Here is a 24,498-nt window from a genome sequence, read left to right as displayed (position 1 = left end):
TCGTTTGACTTTTTGAGGAGTTGATGATATGAGTTCTTTTTTGTACCCCCAAAAGTGGTCTATAAGCAGACCCAAAAAGATACACTGTAGATCATGCTCTAACAATTGCAAGCGGTAGCAGTAAGCCTCTTATGCCAACAGCAGGTAGCAAAGGCTAGCCACCCCGTTGGACCCTCTTGTGATGCTGTGTCCACCGCCTCCTCTTCACATGCCTCAGAAGACAGGGCAGTAGCAAATGAACACAAAGTGCTAGCTTGCTGCTGTACCTTCCCAACAAAACTAAACTACAAAGCAAAATCTAATGTTGGATAAAGACATCCTGGCTGTATGGGTCAGTTCAAGATGTACCCAAAAATGTGAGCCTTACAACTACCCCTTGTTTTTTTTTTTTTTTCTTGGTTTTTTTTCTGAGTTTTATATAGCGAAAACTTGACCCACAGGTATCTGGTATTAGAGCGCCTTATATGAGTACCAGTTGCTTAGACAAGGACACATTCATTTTAGGTAGACACAGGGAGATTAAGTGATTTGCCCAGAACCACAGGATGTTGAGCGTCATTGCCGAGACTTGAACCCGGTTCCCCAGATTTGATTTCGACCGCTCAAGCCGTTGCGCTACATCCTCTGTTTTGTCTTCTTTGGTACATCCTTTCCATTTTTGCTGGCTTCACAACCTCACAAACTTCACCTGACTCTCGAACAACTGGCTCTTTTCCTGACCACCGACTCTTCATCCCCGAAACTCTCTCCTCCCCTCCTCTTCCCCTTTTGCCTGTCTCTGGAGAATGTCTCCTTTCACTGATGCACACCATAGGTTTGTGCCCTTTGTTTCCCCGATTGACGATCTGGTCCCTCTTTTCATGACTGTTTCTCTACATTACTTGCCCCATGTGGTCCCCACATAACTCATCTGTGTCACTGTTACCTTTTGTCACCAAATTCCCTGTTCATGAGGAGGAGCCAAGATGGCGACCGAGACGGCAGCGTAGATTCCCGGCTCCGTGAACCTCCACATCCCGCACGGATATCCTGTACTAGATCCTTAGCTTGCGCCATGGGATCGTGTTTGTGAAGGAGAGTGGCAACCGATCGTGTGACTCCGGGGTTTCTGGCTACTGTACCGCCTGAGAAATCTGCGGATGAACTTTGCGGCCCGTGCAGACCCGGAGCCGGGACCTCGAGTGGACGCCTTGGCCGGGTGGCAGTTTAACAACAACGGCCTGTGGGGACTGGGTGGAGTCGGTCCACCGGAGCGGCGCTGCCCCCGGCCTGCATCTCGCCGCGGCCGCTCCCGTTGCTGAAGTGTAGTGGATCGAGGGCATACCCGGGGGTGCAGTTCTCAGACTCTTCGGTGTTTGCCCCTGCCTTTGACGGTGAGCTGCCCGGACACCGCTCCTGGCTCGTCCTGATCCTTGCAGACTGCTCCCGGATCTTCGCGGCTGCTGGTCCTTGGTGGAGACGACTGTTGCCCGAGCCACGCAACGGCTGAATTTGTGCCTGCCCCCGGACCCCTGTCTCCAGCGACGTGGACCCCGAGGTGCTTGTCCCTGGGTCCCGGCCCCCATACGAGCCGGGCCTCCCCCGGCGGCCATCTTGTTGCGATGCAGCCTACTATCCTGTCCACCGGGTCGCAGCAGGATTGGGAGTGTGTGACTTTTGGGAGTGTGGCAGAGCGGCCGCGGGGAGCAGTGCTGGGGTACGGCGACCTCCTCGAGGCCCTTGGTGCCCTTCATTTCTCCTTGGCTCGTGGCATCGAGGTCTTGGGGAGTAAGATCGACGGTGCGGCATCAGCGTTGGGACAATGGCGGCATGCTGGTCCACAGTTACACAGGGACTTCCTACACTGCACACGGGAGGATAATGTCGCGGCCATCCCTGCGAATAGTGCGCAGCCGGACACTCCGGACAGTATGCTACCGTATGATCGGCTGACCGAGGGTTTGATCTGTTCCGGAGGTAGTGGTTCCGAGTGGAAGGTGGTGGCCTCGTCCCGTGCACGACCTCCGGTGACCCAGGGACTTTACCAGCAATGTCTGTCTACTTTGGATGATTCAGCCTTCCCGGACCTTGTGTGCAGTGCAGATCCTGGGGCAGCATTGGGAAAGACGTCCCTCCGAGATGCGGACTGTGTTGGCGTTCTGAGACCTCCACCCCACCTGTGTGCGTCGCTTCCCGGTTGTTTTGGGACATCCCTTCACCTTGGAACATCGGACATGGCGCTGGGTCAAGGGGTAGGCATGGGCAGCATCGCCAGGAGTGGTCAGGGATGAGGCTGATCCCTCGGGGTGATCAGCTGGTAGACGGGCGGACTCATGGTTGTGTACTCCCAGGACATAGCTACTAGCATATTCGGTGCGCAATGCTCCCCATTCCCCCTTTTGTTATGGTCGATTTGGTGCTACTTATTGTTTGCTGTTGGGATACCTTACTGTGCGGGAGGGAGAAGCCGGGGGTCTGTTCTGAAGGCCCTCCTCCAGTTTATTATATTTTCTCCACCCCCCCGCCTGGTGGGGTTCTTTCTTATTCCTTTTTCCCTGTTTCTTCTATATTTCGGGTCTAGTTCCAGGGCGACAGGCACACTGCTGGGGGGAGGGGCCATACTCATTTGCAGAGGTGCAGGGTGGGGGGTTGGGGGGGGGGACTCTTTTCTCTCTCAGTTTTTCTCTCCTTTCCATGGCCTCCTTTTTCTTTTCCGTTTCTTCTTTTCTGGGATCAGCGTGGTACGCCTCTTTTGCTGTGAACCGTTGCCTCTCCGTGTGTGCCACAGTTTCCGGGGGTTCTCTGGGCGTTAGGTATGGGGGCCTGCAGGCGCAACTGTTTTTGATATTCCTCCCCATCATATCCTGTGTTTGCGCCATGGACTCAATAGATTGCTGTTTATTGCTAACGTCTATCATGCGGCCTGCCCTTTATCGCTGTTGGGAAATTGTTTGGCACCTGATCCTATTGTTTTGTTTCATTATAAAATGAAAAACCCCTTTCTCCTGGTGTCCTACCTGCGCGGCTCCCGGGCCGAACTAACTTAATATGAAGATTTTGCTACCGAGGTGCCGCATGTGCTTATATTTGACCTTATTGCTCTGATTGCTTAGCGGCCGGCCCTGGGGGGTTGTAGGCCCATACTTGTCAATAATGGAAATGTCAATAAAGGTTTTTCAAAAAAAAAAAAAAAAAAAAAATTCCCTGTTCATCCTTTCCTATTCTTTCTGGGACCATTTCCCGGCTATTCTCGTTTTTCCGTCCACCCGACCTTAATTTGATCGCTCAGCAGCTACCTTTTTCCCTGACTCCTACCACAGCCTGACTTCTTCCCTTACTGCCTTTGCCACCTTCTTAGTTTCTCCTACTTTCTCAGTCCGCATGTTATCTTCTCCTGTCTCCCCAACCCAGCCTCATGCTCTACTCTCTGATGCTGCCCAGTTAATCCCATTTGCCTAGCCCATCCTGTCTACAAGTCTTACTAACCTCCTCTTACTCCCATTCCCAACTATTCCCCCCATCTCTTCCCCCCCATCTCTTCAGGTGTGCACCATGTCCCCCCTGTCTTCTGGCTTGGCTCTGGCATCCCTACCTCTCTTGCCTTGCTCAAGCCCTGTCCCCTGATCCAGATCCCTCTGCCTTTCTCAGGTTCTCTAGAGAATTCAAGCTGCTTTTCCAGACTCCCCTGCCTCATCCTATATTGTCTTGCTCTATCTTCTTGACACTATTTTCTCCTGAACTCCCAGTGTCCACACTTCCTGTGACTCTGTCTCCTCTGCAAATTGCCCTTGATTTTTAGGTCTCGCCTAGCGACGCAGCGCGAAAGCGCTGTCGCTAGCGAGTCTATTGTTACTGACTTGCTTTGGAAGGGAGACAGCATATGTGCACGCGCAGGACGGACTGCAATTGTGAACGCGCCGGTGAACACGCACCAGCTTACACCATGAGGCATTAGTTAACTTTCAGTGCAGAAGATATGCACGTGTACAGCTGGCGCCGCGTTAATGAGCCCCCTGCTTTGTTGTGCAACAACTCCCAGAAGAGGAAATAGGCGGGCGTCTCACTGGCGCCATGTGGGCTTCCTTAATTAACAAACACAGGAGAAATGCAGGCTAGCTTCAACAGTGCGCTGTTGTAATACGCCTCCTTTCTGTTTTTTTTTTTTTTTGTTTCACTTAGCTATGGTGGCTCCCGCTTACTGTTTCCTTTTTTTTTTTGGGGCTCCCCACGTGTACTCACCTCCCTCTTGGTGATCCAGGGCCCGTCTTGCATGTATCTGTATCTATGGGTGAATGTGCATCATCTATAGGAATCCCTCTGTAGGTCCTCATTGGCACTCACCTCGCTCTTGGTGATGCGGTGCCTTGCTAGCTCCACAACGGCGAAGTTGCCCTTCCCCAGCGTGTGGTCGATGTCGTAGAAAGTAGAAACCCACCCGCACCGGGCCGCGCTGGGGGTGCCCCAGGAGCTCGACCATGCTGGGGCCGGGGAGCAGCGGAGGCTGCACTGGGGTGCGGGAGCCCGTGGAAGCGGCGCAAACAGCTCAGGCTCCGGTGGCAGAGCTCAGCCTCAGCCGGGGGCAGGGCCTGCACCACCCCTCGGTGACGTCAATTGACGTCAGGGCACCGGGAAGGAGAGGTGGGGCCTGCAAGTTTCACAGTTCACTGCCAAGACATCGCCATGGTGACCACAACCAGCGTTGACGTCGCCGCTGAGATGTCAATCAGGGAGTGTGTCCGCTGCCAGCTCCTTGGCTGTCAATCTACAGAGGTGGGTAAGGAGGGGGAGGCAGACACCAGCTGTTCTTACCCTCGCCTACTCTGTCTCTGCACACTCATGCAGCTACAAACAGCTTGCATCCTCGTCGCCAAAATGAGGTATGGGTGATGAATTGAAGAAGCAGGAAACGGTAGTTTGATTATGAGCTCTTTAATGTAGAGAGTAATCTTGAGACCTCATCCTCCAGCCAAGCCAGTGCAACTGACAATAGCTTCAACGCATAACATTCTCTTCACTACACATTCTTTAAAAGAACACCCACAGCGGCTGACATCATCATCTTAACATGGAGGCTCAGAATCATTAAGTAAGAACACTACACGTAGGTATATTCTTTATTTGCAATGAAGGATGCCAGCACCGTTAGCGCAGGGTACATGGTAGTTCTGGAAGATAATTGCACGCGGTGCTATCGCTGCAGTTTACATTACCTCTACACTGATCGGTGCATGGCACATAAGATTTCCCTCCATAAAAATAGCGCTATTAAATTATGTACCGAGCACTGTCATTACCAGGAACAGTTACCCTATTCCTCCTAAAACAAGCATTTGCAATGCAATAGGTCTCGCATTTGCGAGAGTTTTGGCTTTTTACATTGTAAATGACAATGCCTTTTATTTATCTGTTTAAAAAACATGCAATAATAAAAGGCATTGTCATTTACAATACCAATAAGTCAAAGTTATGAAAATGTGAGACCTATTGCATTGCAAATGCTTGTTAAAATATCTATTCACCCTCTCTTCTCCTGACTGTCCACATCCTTCCGTATCCTTTCCACGTGGCGACCACACCATGCAAGCATTTTCTGAAACGACATGCTGTGACAATGTTTTGAACCCTGACCTATTTAGATAAGTGTGGTAAATTATATTGGTTTCATAGTATGGCTTAATAATTGCCTTTTATCCATAATCCTCATTTATTACCTTTGTTCATTCCATTTCTTTGCAGCTGCCCATGGACATACAAAAGTGTAAGACTAAGTCGGCTTTCCTACCAGGCCCGTGATTGGCTATATGAGATTCCTCTGGCTACCTTGGTCAAACGGATCGAAGAGGAGATGACAGCTCTGTGGGGCGGTCTGCAGTTTAATGAGGCCTACACGGGTGGGGCCCTGGTCTACGTGCCGTGGGAGGAAAGTGGTCGGTCGCAGAAAGGTTGCCTTATCTACCCAGGAGGAGGGGCCATGAACCTTCTCAGTATCCTTCAGACTACTCTTTGCTTCACTTGGTGAAGGGGCTACAAGAGAATGCAGGTGTAGTTGATTCAGAACAATGTTGGCACACCTCTTCCCCTCAACCCATTTCCCTTCCCTGTTCTGGTCTGACGATTTCTCTTCCTCTGAAATCGAACACTGTTTGTCTTCACAGTCCGTTCCCTTTTTAACTTTAGCATAATCTTCTCTATCTGAAGCCTGTGTGTTATTGACCAAAGGATTCATGTCGGATATTTTCTTTCCGATTGCACGAACATGGCTCCTTTTGTCGTAGCGTTGTTGGAGCTCAGTGAACAACGCAAGTGTATAGTGACCTGATAAGAAAGTAAATCGGAAATGGGACTTTGTACTACCAAAGGAATGTAGCACACTTGAGTACTACGACTGCGCGTTGACAGGAGTATGTATTTTCCGTAGGTACTAAATATGTGAAACACAAGAAGCAATGGGATGAGTCCTTAAGGACAGCTGCTGGTAATGACCAGTGCCATACTGCAGTCAATTGTTTTAATGCTGGAGCCTACCCTAAGGCTGGGGCCCCTATGTAATTCAGTCTGCCCTATAGCAAAGGGTCTGTTCAGCATGGATTCCTAGGCCACCTCTCCTCTGTCTGTACAGTTGTGAATGACTAAATGGATTCCAGCTCAATGTCAGAGATTCCTCCTGTATTGAGGCCTTAGTGAGAGTCTGTTATGGTTTGCCTTTTCATCCTCGGCTGCTGCTTCGAGGAAGCTTATTTGTGCTCACCGAAAGTGCTAAGTAGGTTTGCTGGTGTACTCTTGTTAAATCCACCTGCGTGTTCATCCTTAATGGAAAATATTACCCAGATTTTCAAGACCTTCTCCTGTGTTGTAAAGAGAAGATTTTGAGACCTGTTGTAAAGCACAAACCGATCCAGGCAGAGCTTAATGGCAGAATTCTTCAGATCACTGCCTGCGGCGTGGAAGAAAATGGTAAGTTAGGGAATGGGTGCAGTGAGAGGGCAGAGACTGATGAGAGCAAACCTTGGCAGACAAGAAGCACTGTGCTGGCACAGATGGTTTGGCCGCATCAAGCAATGCAGCGCATATCTGCTTTCTGACTGGAACATAATATGGAGACCTTTCCTCTTTTGAACCCTGTGTTTATGTATGTGATGATTTTCCAGGTGAGGTCACAGGACAAAGAACATTAATTGAACCATGTTTTGAGCACAGCATGTGAGCGTTTGATCCTTTCTGCACAGCCGTCATGCAATCGGAGACTCCAGTGCCCGGTTGAGTCTTCCCACTGGGCAGGTGAGGATGGGAAGTGTAGCAACAGATTGAGATGTTGGCAAGGATGTAGGTGCCTGCTAGGTGAGGGTCACTGATGTAGACGTGAAATCTGACGTTGAATGGATTTATAGTGAAAGTCGAGGACCTGTAGTGTGGACCAAGTATGGCAAATGAGAAGAAATCCCATGGATTGAGAGGGATCGCGATGGCCAGTTATGAGCATAACGCTGAGTGAAGATCAAACGCAAGGGTGGAGAAAAGGGAAGGCTTAGCCATGTACTTAGACCGCTAGGACCATTTAGAGGGAATTGGTAGTGAGATGTGACGTTTTACCTTTTCTGGCAACCATAAATACTTAATCGGGCAAAATGCTGTTGCTAAAGATAGGCTTTAGATAAAGTTGGTTTAACCATTGTTCCCTGTTGTATGCTTTGGAGCATGAAAGCGAAATGTTAATGACACTTGAAAAGACGAGTTTATGATGTGGGCTGCCAGAAATAGAGAGCGAGAATGAGAGAGAATGAATGTGTGTGTGTGTATACATGTGTGTGTATACGTGGGTTTGTGTTACTATCCTTGTGGGGACTTGGGTGTGATAACACACTCACGCTGTGGGGACTTGAGTGCACTGTGGGGACCTGAACCCAGGTCCCCACAAGGCAATGTCTTCTAAACAATAAAAAATAGCTTCAGGAACATCTGTGTCAATTTTTACAACTTTTTAAAAAATTGCCTTGTGGGGACCTGTGTTTCATCAAGTGTGTTTATATTTGTGCTCAGCTCTGCCCCTGTAGACAGGAGGTGGTACTGCAGTCTTAAACACACTTTGCATTTAAACACACTTTGCTCACCAGAACCTCATGCTAATAGCAGAAAGGACAGATATTTCAAAGGGAATGCTGCATATTCCTGTATTTATTCAAATATTTCATGAAAATTTGCATTTTTTCTATTTATTAAAATTGAATTTTCATTTACATAAAGCTATTTACTTTAGACTTTTTGTGTCGGAAAATTGTTTGTGGTTTTAAAAATATTGCTAAAAGCAATTTGGGTCAGTTTCTAAACCCAGAATACTTCACTATTGCCTTATGATCCTTATCTGCAATGAAGGAATGATGGTGCACTGCACTGAGATAGGATGTAAACTGATCTGATCGTTTTTGGTAAATACCCTTGCGGCATCAATGTCTATTGTTGCATTTCAATGCCTATATAAGGAATTCAGAGTTTTATTTTGCTTTGCCTTTGTTCACATACTATTATGCACAATGGAATAAGTTCTGTTAGGTGATGGCTAGATGAGTGAGTGAGTAGCGCTGCATTGTGCGAAGGGCTACGTTCTTGGCAGACAGTGAACGGAAGCAATGGTATGCCCGCAGCATGGGGATTTTTAACAATAACAAAAGAGGGATGTTCTAATTAAATTAGTGAACTTCTTAAAAGATAGATTCAAATATCACAATAATATTTATTCTGAATGATTTAATTAAAAAGCAGAATAATAGGCAGAGACTAGAGTGTGCACCAGAAATTTGTGACATGGGACAGTGTGGGATGCACGATTTGCCATTGTGCCAAGTTGTTTGATACCTTTTCAGTAGGTCAGCACACCCGAACATATTTTTTCTGACTATAGATTTAAACAGAATATTTGAATTCCTGCCTTTACATGTATATGTTAGAATTGTGAAAATGATGGGTTTCTTTTGTAGGAACTGGTTTGATTACATGCACTTAAACAAAATAGGATGAAAAGATGTTGATTGGCTGAGTACACCACATTTATGTACAGCCAGACTACAAAAATGCACTGCATTGTCTTGATGACATATTCATACACGGAAGCCAAGCCATAGAGAAAATGAGATTCTTACGATGCACTTTCAAATTTCACCTTGTATTAAAATAAGCAATTATTTAACTACGTTACTGTTTGCATAGCGACTGAGACTGGCGCACAATCAGGCTGCCTACAGCCATACACACACCTTTCCACCATAGTGCACAGGTGTCTGTGTCATGTATAGCATTCATTTTTTACTGGAAGGCTACCCTTCCAGTACGAAATGCTTTGCTTAGACAAACTTTACAACTTTTCCCACTTTAGATGTGTGCTGAACTATAAAGGTTTTGAAAAATAAAAACGTTCCTCTTTTTCACCCCTGCCTCGAAGATGCATTATTTTATTTTGGGCAAACCCCTCCCTAATATTGATAGTAGATAGGGTTTTACATAATAAAAACATGGGTGGTTGCAAGCGAATGTCCATGTACTACCCATGACATTCTCCCTTGATGCAAAGTGATGCAAAAAACACTGCATTGCATTACTTACAGGCAAATTTCCAGCGCAAATTGCAATTTGATCAGGATAGTAAATTCAAAATAAATATTTAGGGGCAGATTTATGTTTCCTGGCGCATCCCTGCAAATCAGCAGGGATGCGCCAGGAAAGATGCGTCACAAAAGTTTACCCTTGCGCCACAATAGATGCGCCGCATTTACAATGCAGCGCATCGTGGCGCAAGGATAAACAGATGCGTGACGCATCTGATGGCGGAAGGGCGGCGCATTGCTGGAGTTGCGTCGCAAGCGCAATGCAGCTCCAGCAAGGCTCGGGGGTGCCCTATCATTACAATGCTGCGTAAATCCTTACACCTGCTTCAAGCAGGCGCAGGGTTTTGACGCAGCATGGCCGGAAAAGTGACTGAGTGAAATCTTGTAGATTTCACTTAGCCACTTTTAGGAGGCGTTCCTGCGACGGAACGCCCCCCCCCCCTGCACAGGTACGCCTACTTCAGGCGCAGGGATTTACAACGTGACGCATCTCCCAGATGCGTCCCGTTGTAAATACCCCGCAGCATGGCGCAGGAATTGCGTCGCCGCTGCGTCACAAAAGTGACGCAACGCCGGCGCAAGGGGCTCATAAATCTGCCTCTTTGTACTGGATTGCATCACTTTTGTGAAGCAAACCCAGTGCAAAATGTTGGGACATCTGCCTGTGTCTTTAAAAAGCAGCAAAGTCGATTTATGTTTTAAAAATTCTACCCAGACTTAATAAATGAAATTAGAAGAACTAATAAGGGCAACATTTCCCTCCAGATGATATCTTTTTTCATGTTGCAAATTAGTCACAAACAGTAACTACTTAACCATGTCAGAATAAATGTAAATAGCTCTGCTTTAGAAATCGAGTTTACACAAGATTTGTAAACATTTTAAGTCACTTTTGTTGTTGGCTTCTTCCTACTACACATTTATTGATTACCTTTCCAAATGCATTTATGTTTCATAACAACCATAACCTAAAATATCAAAATAAAAACAAATTGCAAACAAATGCGGTCTTGGTGGTGCACTCAATCTGTCATTTAAAAGATGGTTAAAACTGATCCCTGATTTCCCCAAGTAGAAGAATGCTGTTTCTTACTAATTGGAAAAAAATTATTTCTTGTCAGGCAGTAAAGTAGACAGACAGTACAGCACTGATGTTTGCATTGAGATAAAGCACTGCAAACTCAAGTGATTTTGGAAAGTAGTAGACTACTTCGAGAATATTGGTCCTTTCCTTTAGTCAGTTTCACAAATAATAATCATTAGAATGGTATGGGAGCTCAGTGTTTGAACATGCGCTCGAGAGATTCTAATTTAATGTGTGCATTTAAAAGTTTACATGTGTGGCAGGGCGGACTCAACAGTACTGAGAGCTGGATGCACTTTGGGTAAATATCTATTTAAAAAGAGGTATTAGTATTATGTGATAAAGTTAAATTTTTAAATGCATTGCTCCTTGTAAACCGAGGCAGAGACTGACCAAATTTTGAAAACCAAAAACTGGGGCACACCATAAACATAAAAGGAGAGCTAAAATTTAGCAGTGACCCTGGGCACAGAATGGATTTCTGGGTAACACTCACCAATTTAGAAAACTGATGACATAGAGGCACTAAGCATAAATGAAATGTAACTTTTACACACCATATCATATTTAATGACATCATTTCTTATAAAGGCTACTAATTAATCTTGCTGAGGTGCACGTTAATACATGCCATCCTGTGTGTTTAGTTGACCATCTTTGAAAATCAGGACATGTGCTGAATTCATAGATATTTGCCGGGACAGATGCTGAAAAACGAGAACCGTCTTGGCAAATGTGGGATTTCTGGGCACCATACCTTACCTGCACTGATGTTTCATACAAAATGAGTTTTGTTCCTTTTTGCATACACATTCTTATCTATAATAGATGCCAAACCCTTCACTTTCAACATTAGAAAACACATTGGACATGCATGTCCAAATGTAAAATATAACAGTTTTATTATGGTTCATAGCCTCAATGGACTGTACGTTAAATGTTGCCGTTTATCATAGATGCTGGTGTTTGCCCATTTTAGACATTGGTTTCTTACATAAGAGACAGCACCACAGGCTGCCTCCATTGCTAATCTATTACCAATGTAGAAACAGGAATTAATGACTCAGTCCACAAACGTATGGCCACTTCAGCTGGGCTCCAGGCACACAATCTTTTGTAGGAAGTTGTTGATGTTTGGAAAAGTAGAGTTGCAAAATAATGTTGAGACAGTCTGTACTAGAGAGTAGGCCTGAACAAAATATTTGTTATGTCGGAGTAATCTTTATTTCATTTTGCTTTATGCTTTTTACTGGAATGCCTGAAATTAGGCCATTATGAGACTTTGTGTTATTTTCCATTTATTAGGGGAGAAAAATCCTATTGTGGGAGTACTGGAATAACATGAACGAATAGAAAGAGAGCAGCTGCTGCTCGAGTCATGAGCAATGTGAATGTCAAAGTAGACATGAGGATGCATTTCACACTAAAAGAAAGCACTAAATACTGGTTTTGCAGCTCATGTAATTGTGTATAATTTCGCAAAATTTTCCAGAAAGTCCTCATATTTATGCAAATGGAAATTATGTGAATTTCACACACCTCTACCACAAGGGCAAGGCATTCAGCAGGAAAAATATAACTTCCTTACAATACAAGCCAGGCTGCAGCCCGATAGTTAGCTCCAGCTTCAGCCCTTATGCCCAGGAGAGACTATATCCCTGTGCCCAGCTCAAAACTGCAGTCCTATGCCTACCTGGGACTGCAGGTCTGTTTACAGCTCAGACTGCTTGTCTGTGTCCAGTTGAGGCTGCAGGCGTCTGACCAGCTTCATTATCAGTCCTGTTCCCAGCTCTGACTTGTTTCTGTGCACAGCTGAGACTGTAGAGCTATGCTCAGCTCAGACTTCATTCCCATGCCCAGCCCTGACAACAGGTCTGTGTCCAACTCTGACTGTGGCCGCGCACCAAACTCTTACTGTAGACCTGCACCCTTCGCAGACCTGTTAGCAAACTGAAACTGCAGGTCTGTGCCAAGAAGAAACTGCAGGCCTGTGCCCAGATCAGACTTCATGCTTGTGCCTAAGCTCTAGGTCTGTGTGTAGTTCTGACTAAGGCTCTGTGGCAAGATCAAACAGCAAGCCCAGTGTGTATCTTTGACTGCAGACCTGTACCCAGCTCATCCTGCAGCCCTACGTTGAACTGAGACTTTAGGCCCTTGACCAACTCAGATTGCATACTCGTGACTAGGTCAGACTGAAGATCTGTGCCCAGGTCAAATACCAGCCCAGTGTCAAATTAATAATGTAAGCCTGTGCCCGGCTAAGACAGAAACTCTTTGCTCAGCTGAGGAATCAAAAGTTACTAACACCTTTTTAACTTTTATGAGTTTTAAATTCCTGGATCTGTGGGTATGAGAAGACTAGTGATATGCCCATGCCCAGAATACAAACTAGAAAACTAGACTGGACTGACTACTTCTATGTTTCCTGCAATAAACTGGGAGAATAATTGAGGTATTGGAGAAGTACAGCTCATTTCCAGTTAAAAAGGGCCAGTTTTCTGAATACAGACTCATATTCGCTATTCTTAATAAGCGTGCTTGTGGTGCTGGTGTGGAGCACGAGTTATTGACCTCTGTCTGCAGAAGTCACCGAAATGATTGCCTTTGCCTTCTATAGGTCTTAGCGTTAGCCTGTAGTGATCTCGCGACTTTTAGCAAAGATGTCTGCTGATACTGAAGTCACATATTGTGCACTATCAACCAAATTTGAAAGAATAATTGAATTTGAATTAACATAAAAAGCGCCACTCTATGTCACATTCATACAAAGGTAGAAAGAACCTGTCTTTCAAGCAAATTATTTACTAGTGCAGCCGGTGCAGTTGCACAGTATACACTAGAGTTATAGCTGCCTTTTACTCCCCAAGCAACAGATAAGTGGACACATTCTGTCCATATATCAGGGTCCATGGGACCCTTATAATGCCACTGGAATATTTGCTCAGCACCCCCAGTGCACTTTTATATTTAATTTTTCAAAGCTGTTGTAAAATGCTTGGCAGGAATGCTAGTGTTCTTGCCAGGAACTACTAAACACACCCCTTCCTGCCCCAACTCAAAAGCAGAAGAAATAGAAGCTTAACTATTGTCACATTTCATGGTTTTTGATGAGACCTGCTGGGGAAATATAACAATGAATGGTATAGCATACCATATACTTCCGTTTTCCATGGGTTCCTTATATTCACAGGCTTGTAGATAAAACAACACTGGAGTATGTGTACATTTGTTCACAGTGTCGTACAACTTTCATTTCTTTACACAACAAAGAGAAGTGAATTTAGAAAGTAATTGCATCAAAGAGCAATACAATGAAAGCGATATTACTCCATTTTCTGGTCGACATGAAGTTTATCATAAACCACTATAGAAATACTGCAGTGAAAACTATCATGACAAACTTTTATCACTAGGGCATCAAACTGGAGGATTTAGGACGTTCGGAACTGGCACTAAAAAGTAAAAGGTTGGTGTTGCTACACAACATGGCAATATCAAGCATATACGATCATTCATCTTTTACCAAAAACACTGAGGAATTATTTTTTGTTTGAAATTTAAATTGTGGGAGCTCATCAAAAGGAAAAAAACAACTCTGCTCTACGCATTTGGGTGGAGTAAGGCCTTGTTTGAGTAGGAACAATGCAGTAACATGTCTTAATGTTACTTCCACACACTCTGGGTTGCACAGTGTCAAAAGCATTGTGCATCTGCGCTAGGTTTCACTTCCAAGTTTCACCCGTAGGAGATGCTGATTCGTAGGCCCAGATTTTCAAAGAGTTGACTCAACGCAAGACAGCAAGCAAAGTTGCTCACTTGCATTGCATGAACTGGAGAGAGCAGAACTACTCCAAATCTATGAAGAAGTGGCTATCTTGACAAAACATTTGCTTGCCCTTGCCATTGATCTCATCACAATACCATCATATGGCTATGTTGCTTATTTGGGCAGAGGACAAAGTAGTCTTATTGATTGAATTGCTCTTCCAATGCATCACAATGATAAGGTCACTAAATTTCAAATATTAAAGAATGGCCTCAGTGACCATAATCCTATGGTAATTTCCTTGGAACTGGGAAAGGTAGCACACCACTGTCCAGCTGTTATCGCTCCAATTGTTTTAACCAAAAAAAGGATTCCTTCGTAAACTAATATTTAGTATTAATATCGATCTTTGGGCCCCACTTATCACAAACATGCTAAGAAGTGCCACTGCCATTGGTCCACTTAAATCTTGGTCAAATGTTATTATTGTTCCCATCTTTAAAAAGGGCAACGGATCAGATCTCCTTTGTTATCGTCCTATTTTCTTGATTGATTCCACATGTGAGGTGTAAATTTGAAAAAGCTGATGTCAATATGAATAACAATACATTCATGTAGAAAACCAAAATCACATCTTTATTGACAAATTCACCTGTTGTGAACTCCACGTCAACCCCGACTCAAATACATAGTTAGGCAGGCCCTGAGACCCTGGCCCGAGGTCACTAATTGACAGGTCACAGGTGGGGTGGCACATAACCAGCAGACAAACGTACAAACAAGAAATCACAGATCAATCCCACAGATAGGTGCAGTGGCACCACAATGATCCAAGGAGATTGGCCCCAATAAAGCACACATGGCCGGAGGGGAGCTTGCATTCCCAAAACACCATAAAGGCAGACGCCACATGAAGTTAGGAACACATGGCCAATCAGGGCACAGCACACACAAAACACACAGTGATCACATGCGCCTCATGCCGGACATCCGGACACATTACTCACTGGCCGCACTGTGTCCACGTCCACGCAAGGTCGAGGCCCACCTGGATTTCTCATCCAATTAATTAATTTATGGCTCTAAAGACAGAGGTTCCCATTTCTTAACAACAACTAAAGATAGATTTCCTGGCCTTTTGCTTGCAGCGAAGGCAAGCCAGGGAGTTGGGGAAGCAAAGAGTGTCTATATTCCACTATTGACTACAGACCAGATGAAATCTTATCTATTTTTTCCTCTACAGCACTCACAGAGAATATATTTAATATGGTTCAGATTTAATATACTGCACTTACTGGTCTCATATCCTAGCAAAGTTTTTCATGAATCCAAGCTCATGTCATGTCCTTGTGACTCAAGCTCTCCCCAGAATACACTTAATTTCTTTTTCTTTTGCAAGTTATATGTTATTCCAAGTGAAAGGTTTTACTCCCACTCTTGAGGGCCCAAAATGTTAGGTTATGTTGGCTTGCTCTGCACCAACTGCAGCTGCTATCATCTCAATACACCTGTTTGATGGTGTATACACTCTGCGGCTGTTAGACTGAGAAAAGTGGTGGGGAAGTTAACTGCATATTCTTCTCCGCTTCTAAATATTAGAAGTGGCTATACTCCTTTCTACTGTATACAATTGTACTGTTTATGGACCTCTCAAACATTCTACATTGCCCTTTGGACAATGTCAGAAAAAAAAAAAAGATAAATATGTGAATAAACAATATACATAAATAAACTGATCTTAACTACAAAAATGTTATGTGCACTTACTGATATTTTTCAATATCATTGTTTTCATACAAATATATATGCACACTCTTTCTTGGGTGCCTTCTAAAAGCTGGAAATCAATTTCTTGTTTATAGTGACAATTACTTTGCCTTGTGAAAACTTCATAGAACTTCGACATATAACATTGGGTTATCCATACTTTGAAATCAGAGCGGTGTTTTATGGGTAACAACCAAACAGGCATAGATAAGGAGGCGTAGAGCCTGTCTTGGCTTGGGAAGGCTCTCACTGTCTGACATCTTTATGAATGGCATCCATGGTAGGTAATGAATGCACTGCAATGCAGAGACGGGGAAGCTGCCATGCCTTGAACCAGCAGCAAAGAGGAAGCTGTGTCAGACACAATACCAAGTGCTTCTTGTTTGATAACAGTAGAACAAGCTGCCATGTGGTGCATCCTGTATTTTCTCCAATACAGCAGCGCATTAAGGCACAGCCTTTTTATGTGCATGCATAAGTCGCTGCTGCTGCTTTGTTGCTTTCTGTTTACTACAGGCCGAAGCAACCCTTGACCTTGTCTGGTAGGTCGCTCCCCCCCCGCTGCAGCTCCGCCGGCACCCCCGCTGACGCCTACTACCACCGCTGAAGTCGAGGCCCTCCACCACCCGCAGGCTACCACCTGTGCCTCATCCCTGGTGGCCAGTGGTGGCCTTAGGTTTGTATCTGCTCTCTGTTGCCTGTAACTCCGTCTGTCCCCCGCTCGCCGCTTTACTTCTGTGCCCCCTGTTTTGATTCTGCACCCCTTCACTTACTTCTGTGCCCCCTGTTTTGATTCTGTACCCCTTGCCTTGTCTCCTTCCCGCGACCGCTCCGCATCCCTGCTCCCGTCCCTGCCGCTGCCTCCCCTGCGGCACTGCCCCCGCCGCGCCCATTCGCTGACCCTGATACACGCCTCCCACCTCCCAGCTGCTCCTCCCTCCCCACCTCCCCATATATGGTGGCCACTGTGCGGCCGCGCCTAAGGCAAGCCCACCTGCGCCTGGACCGCGCCCAGCGCCAGAACCCCTGCCCCCCGCACCAGCCATGAAGACTACCTCCGCTACGACGCCAACACCCTCATCCCTCTCAACCCAGGAAGGACCCACACCTGCTGCAAGGCCGCCCCGAAGCGCACCCACGGTCCCTTCGCCTGCCGGAACTGCAGCTTCTCCTGCCCCGAAGGTGCCGAGACACCCGCAACAACGGAACCCAACCAGCTCAGATGCATCCTGATCAACACCCGCTCCGCACGCAAACACGCCGTCGAACTCTGGGATCTACTCGACACCGCATCCCCGAACGTCGCCTTCCTGACCGAGACCTGGATGAACAAAGCCTCCTCTCCAGACATCGCCATAGCCATCCCAGACGGGTACAAGATCACCCGCAGAGACCGCACCAACGGAGCCGGAGGAGGAATCGCCATCGCCCACAAGAACACCATCATGGTCTCAACAAACACCAATGACACTCTCAGCACCGCCGAACACATGCACTTCCAGATCCACACGGACCCCAAGACCACCCTAAGAGGCACCCTCGTCTACCGACCGCCAGGACCCCGGCCACAATTCTGCGACTCCATCGCCGACCTCATCAGCACGCACGCGCTGACCTCCACCGACTACATCCTCCTCGGAGACCTGAACTATCATCTGGAGAACATCAACGACAACAACTCCTCCCCCTGATCGACAACCTCGCCAACCTCAGACTAAAACAGCTCGTCACGACGCCGACCCACATCGCCCGTCACACGCTTGATGCCATCTTCTCCTCTAGCCCCCACGTCGCCTTCAGCCACGCCTCCGAACTCACCCGAACAGACCAACACTGCATCCACTTCCCCTTCCGAAAACCCCTCACACACCACCGCACCCCACAGATCCCCCGCCGCTGCTGGGGCAAAGTCACTGAAGAACAATTACAGACAAACCTCGCACTCAAACCTCCCACCAACCCCGACAATGGTGCACTCACAATCAGACGCTGGATGGACGACTGGGCCAACACCTTAGCCCCGCTGAAAGAGCCCACCAACAAAGACACCAGCAAGAGAGCCAGCTGGTTCACCCTGGAACTCCTAGCTTCAAAGCACACCTGCAGGAAATTGGAGAACAAATGGCACAGCGACAAGACGCCGGACAGCCGTGCTGCCCACAAAGACGCCATCTGCAACTACCACCGCCTCATCAGGACCGCCGAAAGGACCTCATTCAAAGACCACCTTGACGACAACGCACACAACAGCCAGCAAGGAGCTCTTCAACATTGTGAAGGAACTCTAGAACCCCTAGCTCCAATGCCAACGACATCCCGCCATTGCAAGCTCTGTGCGACTCCCTCGCTACCTTCTTTCACCGAAAGATCACCGACATCCATGACAGTTTCAACCCCCAGACGACCCCCACAGACCTCGACAAGCCGGACCCACCGCACACCACCGACCACGTCTCCCTGACAACCTGGGACAAAGTGAGCATCGAGGACACAATCAAGACCATGGGCACAATCCACTCCGGATCCCCGTCGGACCCTCTCCCACACCGCATCTTCAACAAAGCCAGCAGTTCCATTGCACCCCACCTGCGCAACATCATCAACCTCTCCTTCGAGACCGCTACCTTCCCTGAGAGCTGGAAGCACGCAGAGATCAACGCCCTTCTGAAGAAACCCAAGGCGGATCCGAGCGACCTCAAGAACTTCCGGCCCATCTCCCTGCTTCCGTTCCCAGCAAAAGTAATCGAGAAGATAGTTAACATCCAGCTCTCCCGTCACCTCGAAGACAACAGCATCCTGGACCCCTCCCAATCAGGATTCCGCAGCATCCGCAGCAACCACAGCACCGAGACCGCCCTCATCGCTGCCACTGATGACATCAGGATCCTGCTAGACAACGGTGAGACGGCGGCCCTCATCCTCCTGGATCTCTCCGCCGCCTTCGACACCGTCTGCCACCGCACACTATGCACGCGCCTCCACCACGCAGGGAACCGAAACAAGGCCCTGGACTGGACCACCTCCTTCCTATCCGGCAGAACTCAGAGAGTCCGCCTCCCCCATTCCGGTCCGAAGCCTCCGAGATCATCTGCGGCGTCCCACAAGGATCCTCCCTCAGCCCAACGCTGTTTAACGTCTACATGGCACCACTAGCACGCATCGCCCGACAGCACGACCTCAACATAATCTCCTACGCCGATGACACGCAGCTGATCCTCTCCCTCACCAAGGACCCCCACACCGCCAAATCCAACCTCCACCAGGGAATGAAGGCCATCGTCGACTGGATGAAGGAAAGCCGACTTAAGCTGAACTCAGACAAGACGGAGATCCTCATCCTCAGGCCCAACCCCTCAGCATGGGACGACTCCGGGTGGCCCGCATCACTGGGGACTCCCCCGGCTCCTACCAACCACGCACGCAACCTGGGAGTCATCCTCGACTCGAAACTCACCATGACCAAACAAGTCAACGCAGTCTCCTCCATCTTCCTCAACACCCTCTGTATGCTCCGCAAGATCTACAGATGGATCCCGACAAACACGAGGAAAACAGTCACCCAGGCCCTAGGCAGCAGCAGACTCGACTACGGAAACGCCCTCTACGCCAGAGCCTCGTCCAAGCTCATCAACAGACTGCAAAGAATCCAAAACGCCTCTGCACACCTAATCTTCGACGTCCCACGCCGCAACCACATCACCCCCCACCTGAGGAACCTGCACTGGCTCCTCGTCGATAGAAGAATCTCCTTCAAGCTCCTGGTCCACGCACACAAGGCACTCCACAAAACCGGCCCAGCCTATCTCAACAGCCGACTCTCCTTCTACGTACCCAACAGGAAACTCCGCTCCGCTAACCACGCCCTGGCCACGGTCCCGCGCATCCGTAGAACCACATCCGGAGGCAGGTCCTTATCCCACCGCGCCGCCAAGACCTCGAACACCCTCCCCCTCAACCTACGACATGCCGAAGACCTGCTGACCTTCAGGAGACGACTCAAGACCTGGCTTTTTGACCAGTAGCAGCAGCACCCCCCCACCGCCCCCCCCCACCCTCAGCACCTTGAAATCGTCCAGGCTACTACACTACCTTTTATCCTATGTGAATGTGTTAGCACATTAAAACTAAAACAAAAGTAGTAGTTTTGGATTGCAGCTGAAAATACTGGCCAGACCTATTGGCTATGCCAAATGCTTGTTGCATTCCAGGGCTTATTGTTATGCATTGTATTTGGAAAAGGTAAACTACAATTTACAGAACATGAAGGATAATACTAGGGGGCAGATTTACAAGCCCCTTGCGTCACTTTTGCACCGTTGTTGCGCCACTTTTGTGACGCAGCGGCAGCGTAAAAGTTGCGGCCCATTTACAACGTGACGCATCTAGGGAGATGCGTCATGTTGTGAAGCCCTGCGCCACATTGAACCTGCTTCAGGTTTAATGTATGCAGGGTGGGCGTTCCGTCGCAGGAAACCCCGTAAAAGTGACGCAGTGAAATCTACAAGATTTCACCGAGTCACTTTTACGTCCATGCTGCGTCAAAACCCTGCGCCTGCTTGAAGCAGGCGTAAGGAGTGACGCAGCATGTTGGGCATAGGGCACCCCAGAGCATTGCTGGAGTTGCATCGTGCTTGCGACACGACTCCAGCAATGCGTGACTTTTCCGTCAAAAGATGCGTCAGAATTTCTGACGCATCTGTCAATCCTTGCGCCATGGTGTGCTGTATTGTAAATACGGCACATCCACGGTGAGGCAAGGATTTGGCATGTTGGCGCAGGGAAAGTGACGCATCTCTACAGATGCGTCATTTTCTTGTAAATCTGCCCCCAGGAATTTATAGGTTACTCTATGAAAGCCCAGCATGTACCACTTAGCTTCCCGTTTCAAAGGGAGACTTGCTACGGCCATGTCCTGAGAAATCACACAGACAGCACAGAATAAAAGCCAATCATTATCAGAGAGAAAATTCAAACAATGGAAAAATTACAAGCACATCCAGAGCTTTCAAAGTGTGTTGTCACCCCTCACAGTAATGTATGTGTAGAGATTTTCTTTAAAAATAAAATATCTACGGGTTTGAGATGAGACATTTTCTATAGTATGCTCGGAATGTACAATTTTAATAAAAATGGGCTGCAGTCGATGTTTAAAATAATTTCTAAGACTGTGGTGAAAATACCCTTTTCAAAGACCCGAGACTGGGGGCCCCCTTTGTCCATCTCTGCATACAGGCGAGCATTGCACTTCCAAAGAGAAGAGCTCCTCCGTCAGTACTTCATTCTCTGAAGCAGCCCCTTCCCCCTCCTGTTGATGTGCGAGGGCCGGGCTTCTATTGTTATGCCTATAGCTGAGGAAGAGGTGCGAATGGAATGCGCGCTGTCCCAGGCAGCTCTGAATGTCAAAAGGCCTAGACCTTGACACTCCCAGCTCCTGCTGAGTCCTGTTCACCGAGGGGCACCGGTGTATGTGCTTTTCCATTGAGCAGCAGCACTCAACTATCTGGAGTCACTCCGACATTAGCACAGCCCACAAGTTAAAGCAAGCGTTTCTGCAGTGAATTTTGTTTTTCGAAAATGCAACCATTTATCATCCTTTAATTTATGTGAAAGTGCAAATGTCGAACATAAGAAATTTATGTTTTTATGCGATGTGATGACTTTTCTTTCCAGAAGCAGTGGCAAAGTCCACAGTCCCGTCTTTAAGCATACATTCATACACCGACGATGCCAATCTTTGATCTCTTTCGAAGCGCAAGTATTTCAATATTTAGATCAGTTTCTATGAAGTTGTCAATGCTAAGTCCAATTGCTCTCCTAGAGGGCACATTTTATCAAAACAAAACTATTGAGGTTGGAATGTAGGGTTGTTTTAAACTACAATAAAATCAAACATTAGAAGATGAACATAATGAAGCACCATTCTCACTCATTATTTCTAGGTTCATGATGCCTTCTTAAGTAAGATTTTGAATTGCAGGAATAAAAAGTGTCTGCCCTTACTCTTGTAATTATTTTTATCAAGCGTGTCAATTCCTTTTAAACACACCGCTGTACCACTCTTGAAGTGCGCACAGAGAGTACAGATGCCAAATAATAAATAAGATTAATTTATTGCAAAATAAAATGCTATGCAACTTACTCACTTTTTAGCTGTAGTTCAAATGCGCATATGGCGAACTTTCAAATTCGGCCTTTGCAGCTCTCTGTTTTTCTTTGACTTGTTAGTAACTTTCAGATAAGGCAGAAAATGACGTGTCTGTGTGCCCCTCACAGCAGGAAGTAGTCATCATAACAAAGCCAATGTCGGAGTGCTTAACCTGTCAGGAGCTGCTTTAGACTACCTTCCCCCCTGCAGTAGCCCACACAACCATAGGCTTAAATGATCCTATTAGCATATCTATACCTAGCAGGCAGACACCACCACCCTCCAAGGCAATGCACCTGTTTATCAGCTTTTGTTCGAACAGTAAGGTTTAAAGCACTGAAAGGGCCTCAGAGTTCACGATTTTGATCTGTCCTGAAGAGTAAACTGTGAGCTGCATGGAGACGTCTGGCAGATGTTTATTCAGCGAAGTAAGCCATGTCAGGATGTCCGGTAACTGCACTTTAACTTATGTTCCCGTATCTGTTTAGAGAGGACACTGAGATTTATCAACGCTTTCAATAGATTTTTGTGTGCTCCCATATCAATAATGCTATATTCACACAAGTATTGTTAGGGGGGTGTCTGGTTTTGTGGAGCACCTATTTCAGGACTTCTACTTTATGTTTATAAAATATGTTCGCTCATAACACATGCCTATTTTTGCATAATGGGGATGTGTGGCAGTTGGTAAAAACCACTGCTACTTCTGCATTCGTAGACATTTATGCCCAATGTATTTCGAGGGAAAGTTTAAGATGGGCCAGCATTTAAAGTCAGAATGAAGGGAATGCTTTGAAGACATGAAATCAGAAGGAAAAAGTGCACCAGCAACTGTCAGCAGAAAGTTAAAATAATTCCACATAAGCAGGTGTGAAAAAGCAGTTGCAGAGACGCAAAAGGTTTTAGCAGTTTACAGTCATCTGTAATATATGTGTTTGGCAGTAACAGCAAAACAAATTGTTACAGAATTAGCAATCCTAGGCGAGCGGTGAGTGAAGTGGGCAACTTCAATTCTTATTCTTAGGTCCTTATTAGAGGTAACTCGTAATCTCTGAGGAGGAAAGTTGGTTTTGACATCACACATGGGCAACCTTCGGGATAATAGCCACACTATTCTCCGAAATGGAGGTTTCATGAATGCAGGTTGTATTGGAAAGGCTGAGGAAATGCCTTAGAGGTGCTGGTGACTGGAGGCAGGAAAGTCCGGCAAATAACATGCGATCCACCCCACCACGAAAAGCTCTGAGGAATCGGTCCCGTCGTACTGGTGCAGAGGCAGTACAATCTGAGAGTACCCCACAGGCCATAGGAAGTTATATGGAGGCTGTGATTATCAGAAATTACTTAAAAGTGCAAACAGAACAAAGCGAGGCAACATCACAGAGTGGGTGTGCATCAAAGTAACATCCCTACCCCTGACTTTCTTTGAAGGAGGCGAGAGCAACTCCTTGTGTGCATAGCTAAGTAGAGGTACAAGATTGGTCGCTGTTGGTGGGATGATAGTGTGAGGATATGCACTTATGCACTTTACTCCCTGTACAGAATGAAGCAGTGGTATTTCTCCAAACGCACATGTGCAGATTCCAACCATTAACATAACGTGCATTTGTAAAGAGCATTTCACCCTGAAGGGCTTCTTGGTGCTGAAAAAACAGATGTTTATTGTTACCCAACCCAATGGTAGTATTCTTTGAAGCTTGGAAAAATAAAACGCTGAGTGAACTCACTGGGGTTTGAACCGGTGAACATGATGTCAAACATAGATTCCTGTATTGGATGCATTTGTCCACAGAGTCACCAGACCAGCTAATTAGCAATTTCTACTTAGGTGTGTTATAGTACAATGACTCAATCCCTTTAATTTTACAGTGTCTCTGAACTATTCTGAACGCTCATTAACTCTGCTGGAAGTGTTCAATGTTCGATCTATAATTGCTTTACCCCCCTTTATGGCATGAAAGGCAGGCCAGTGTAGACGTTTGATGCAATGAAGTTCTTCCATGCTCTATATCTGCACATACTGGGATGCATGCACCCTGCTAGGCTTTGAGGGACTTATGTATGCCTTCAAACCACTTGGGCAATGGTGTGTCAGTGTGTTGAATTTCCTTCTGTCTAAACAGATTCTGCATCTCCAACTCCTGTTCTCTTCGGCAGTTGC

The 24,498-nt window shown here is 46.7% G+C and overlaps 1 protein-coding gene across 6 annotated transcripts in view; it reads left to right on the top strand.

Moving 5' to 3' along the window:
• TAF1C (TATA-box binding protein associated factor, RNA polymerase I subunit C) overlaps nucleotides 1-24,498 on the top strand; it is a 281,651-nt gene that overhangs the window by 58,196 nt on the left and 198,957 nt on the right. For all 6 annotated transcript variants that reach the window (XM_085627788.1, XM_085627783.1, XM_085627787.1 and 3 more), the window contains 2 exons: nucleotides 5,716-5,963; nucleotides 6,808-6,933. In XM_085627788.1, the coding sequence (XP_085483914.1) occupies nucleotides 5,716-5,963; nucleotides 6,808-6,933 (374 nt within the window). The remainder of the gene's footprint in view (nucleotides 1-5,715; nucleotides 5,964-6,807; nucleotides 6,934-24,498) is intronic.

Source organism: Triturus cristatus, chromosome 2_1 (assembly GCF_964204655.1).
Source record: "Triturus cristatus chromosome 2_1, aTriCri1.1, whole genome shotgun sequence".
In the NCBI taxonomy this organism is placed as follows: Eukaryota; Metazoa; Chordata; class Amphibia; order Caudata; family Salamandridae; genus Triturus; species Triturus cristatus.
This window is presented reverse-complemented; position numbering and strand designations above follow the sequence as displayed.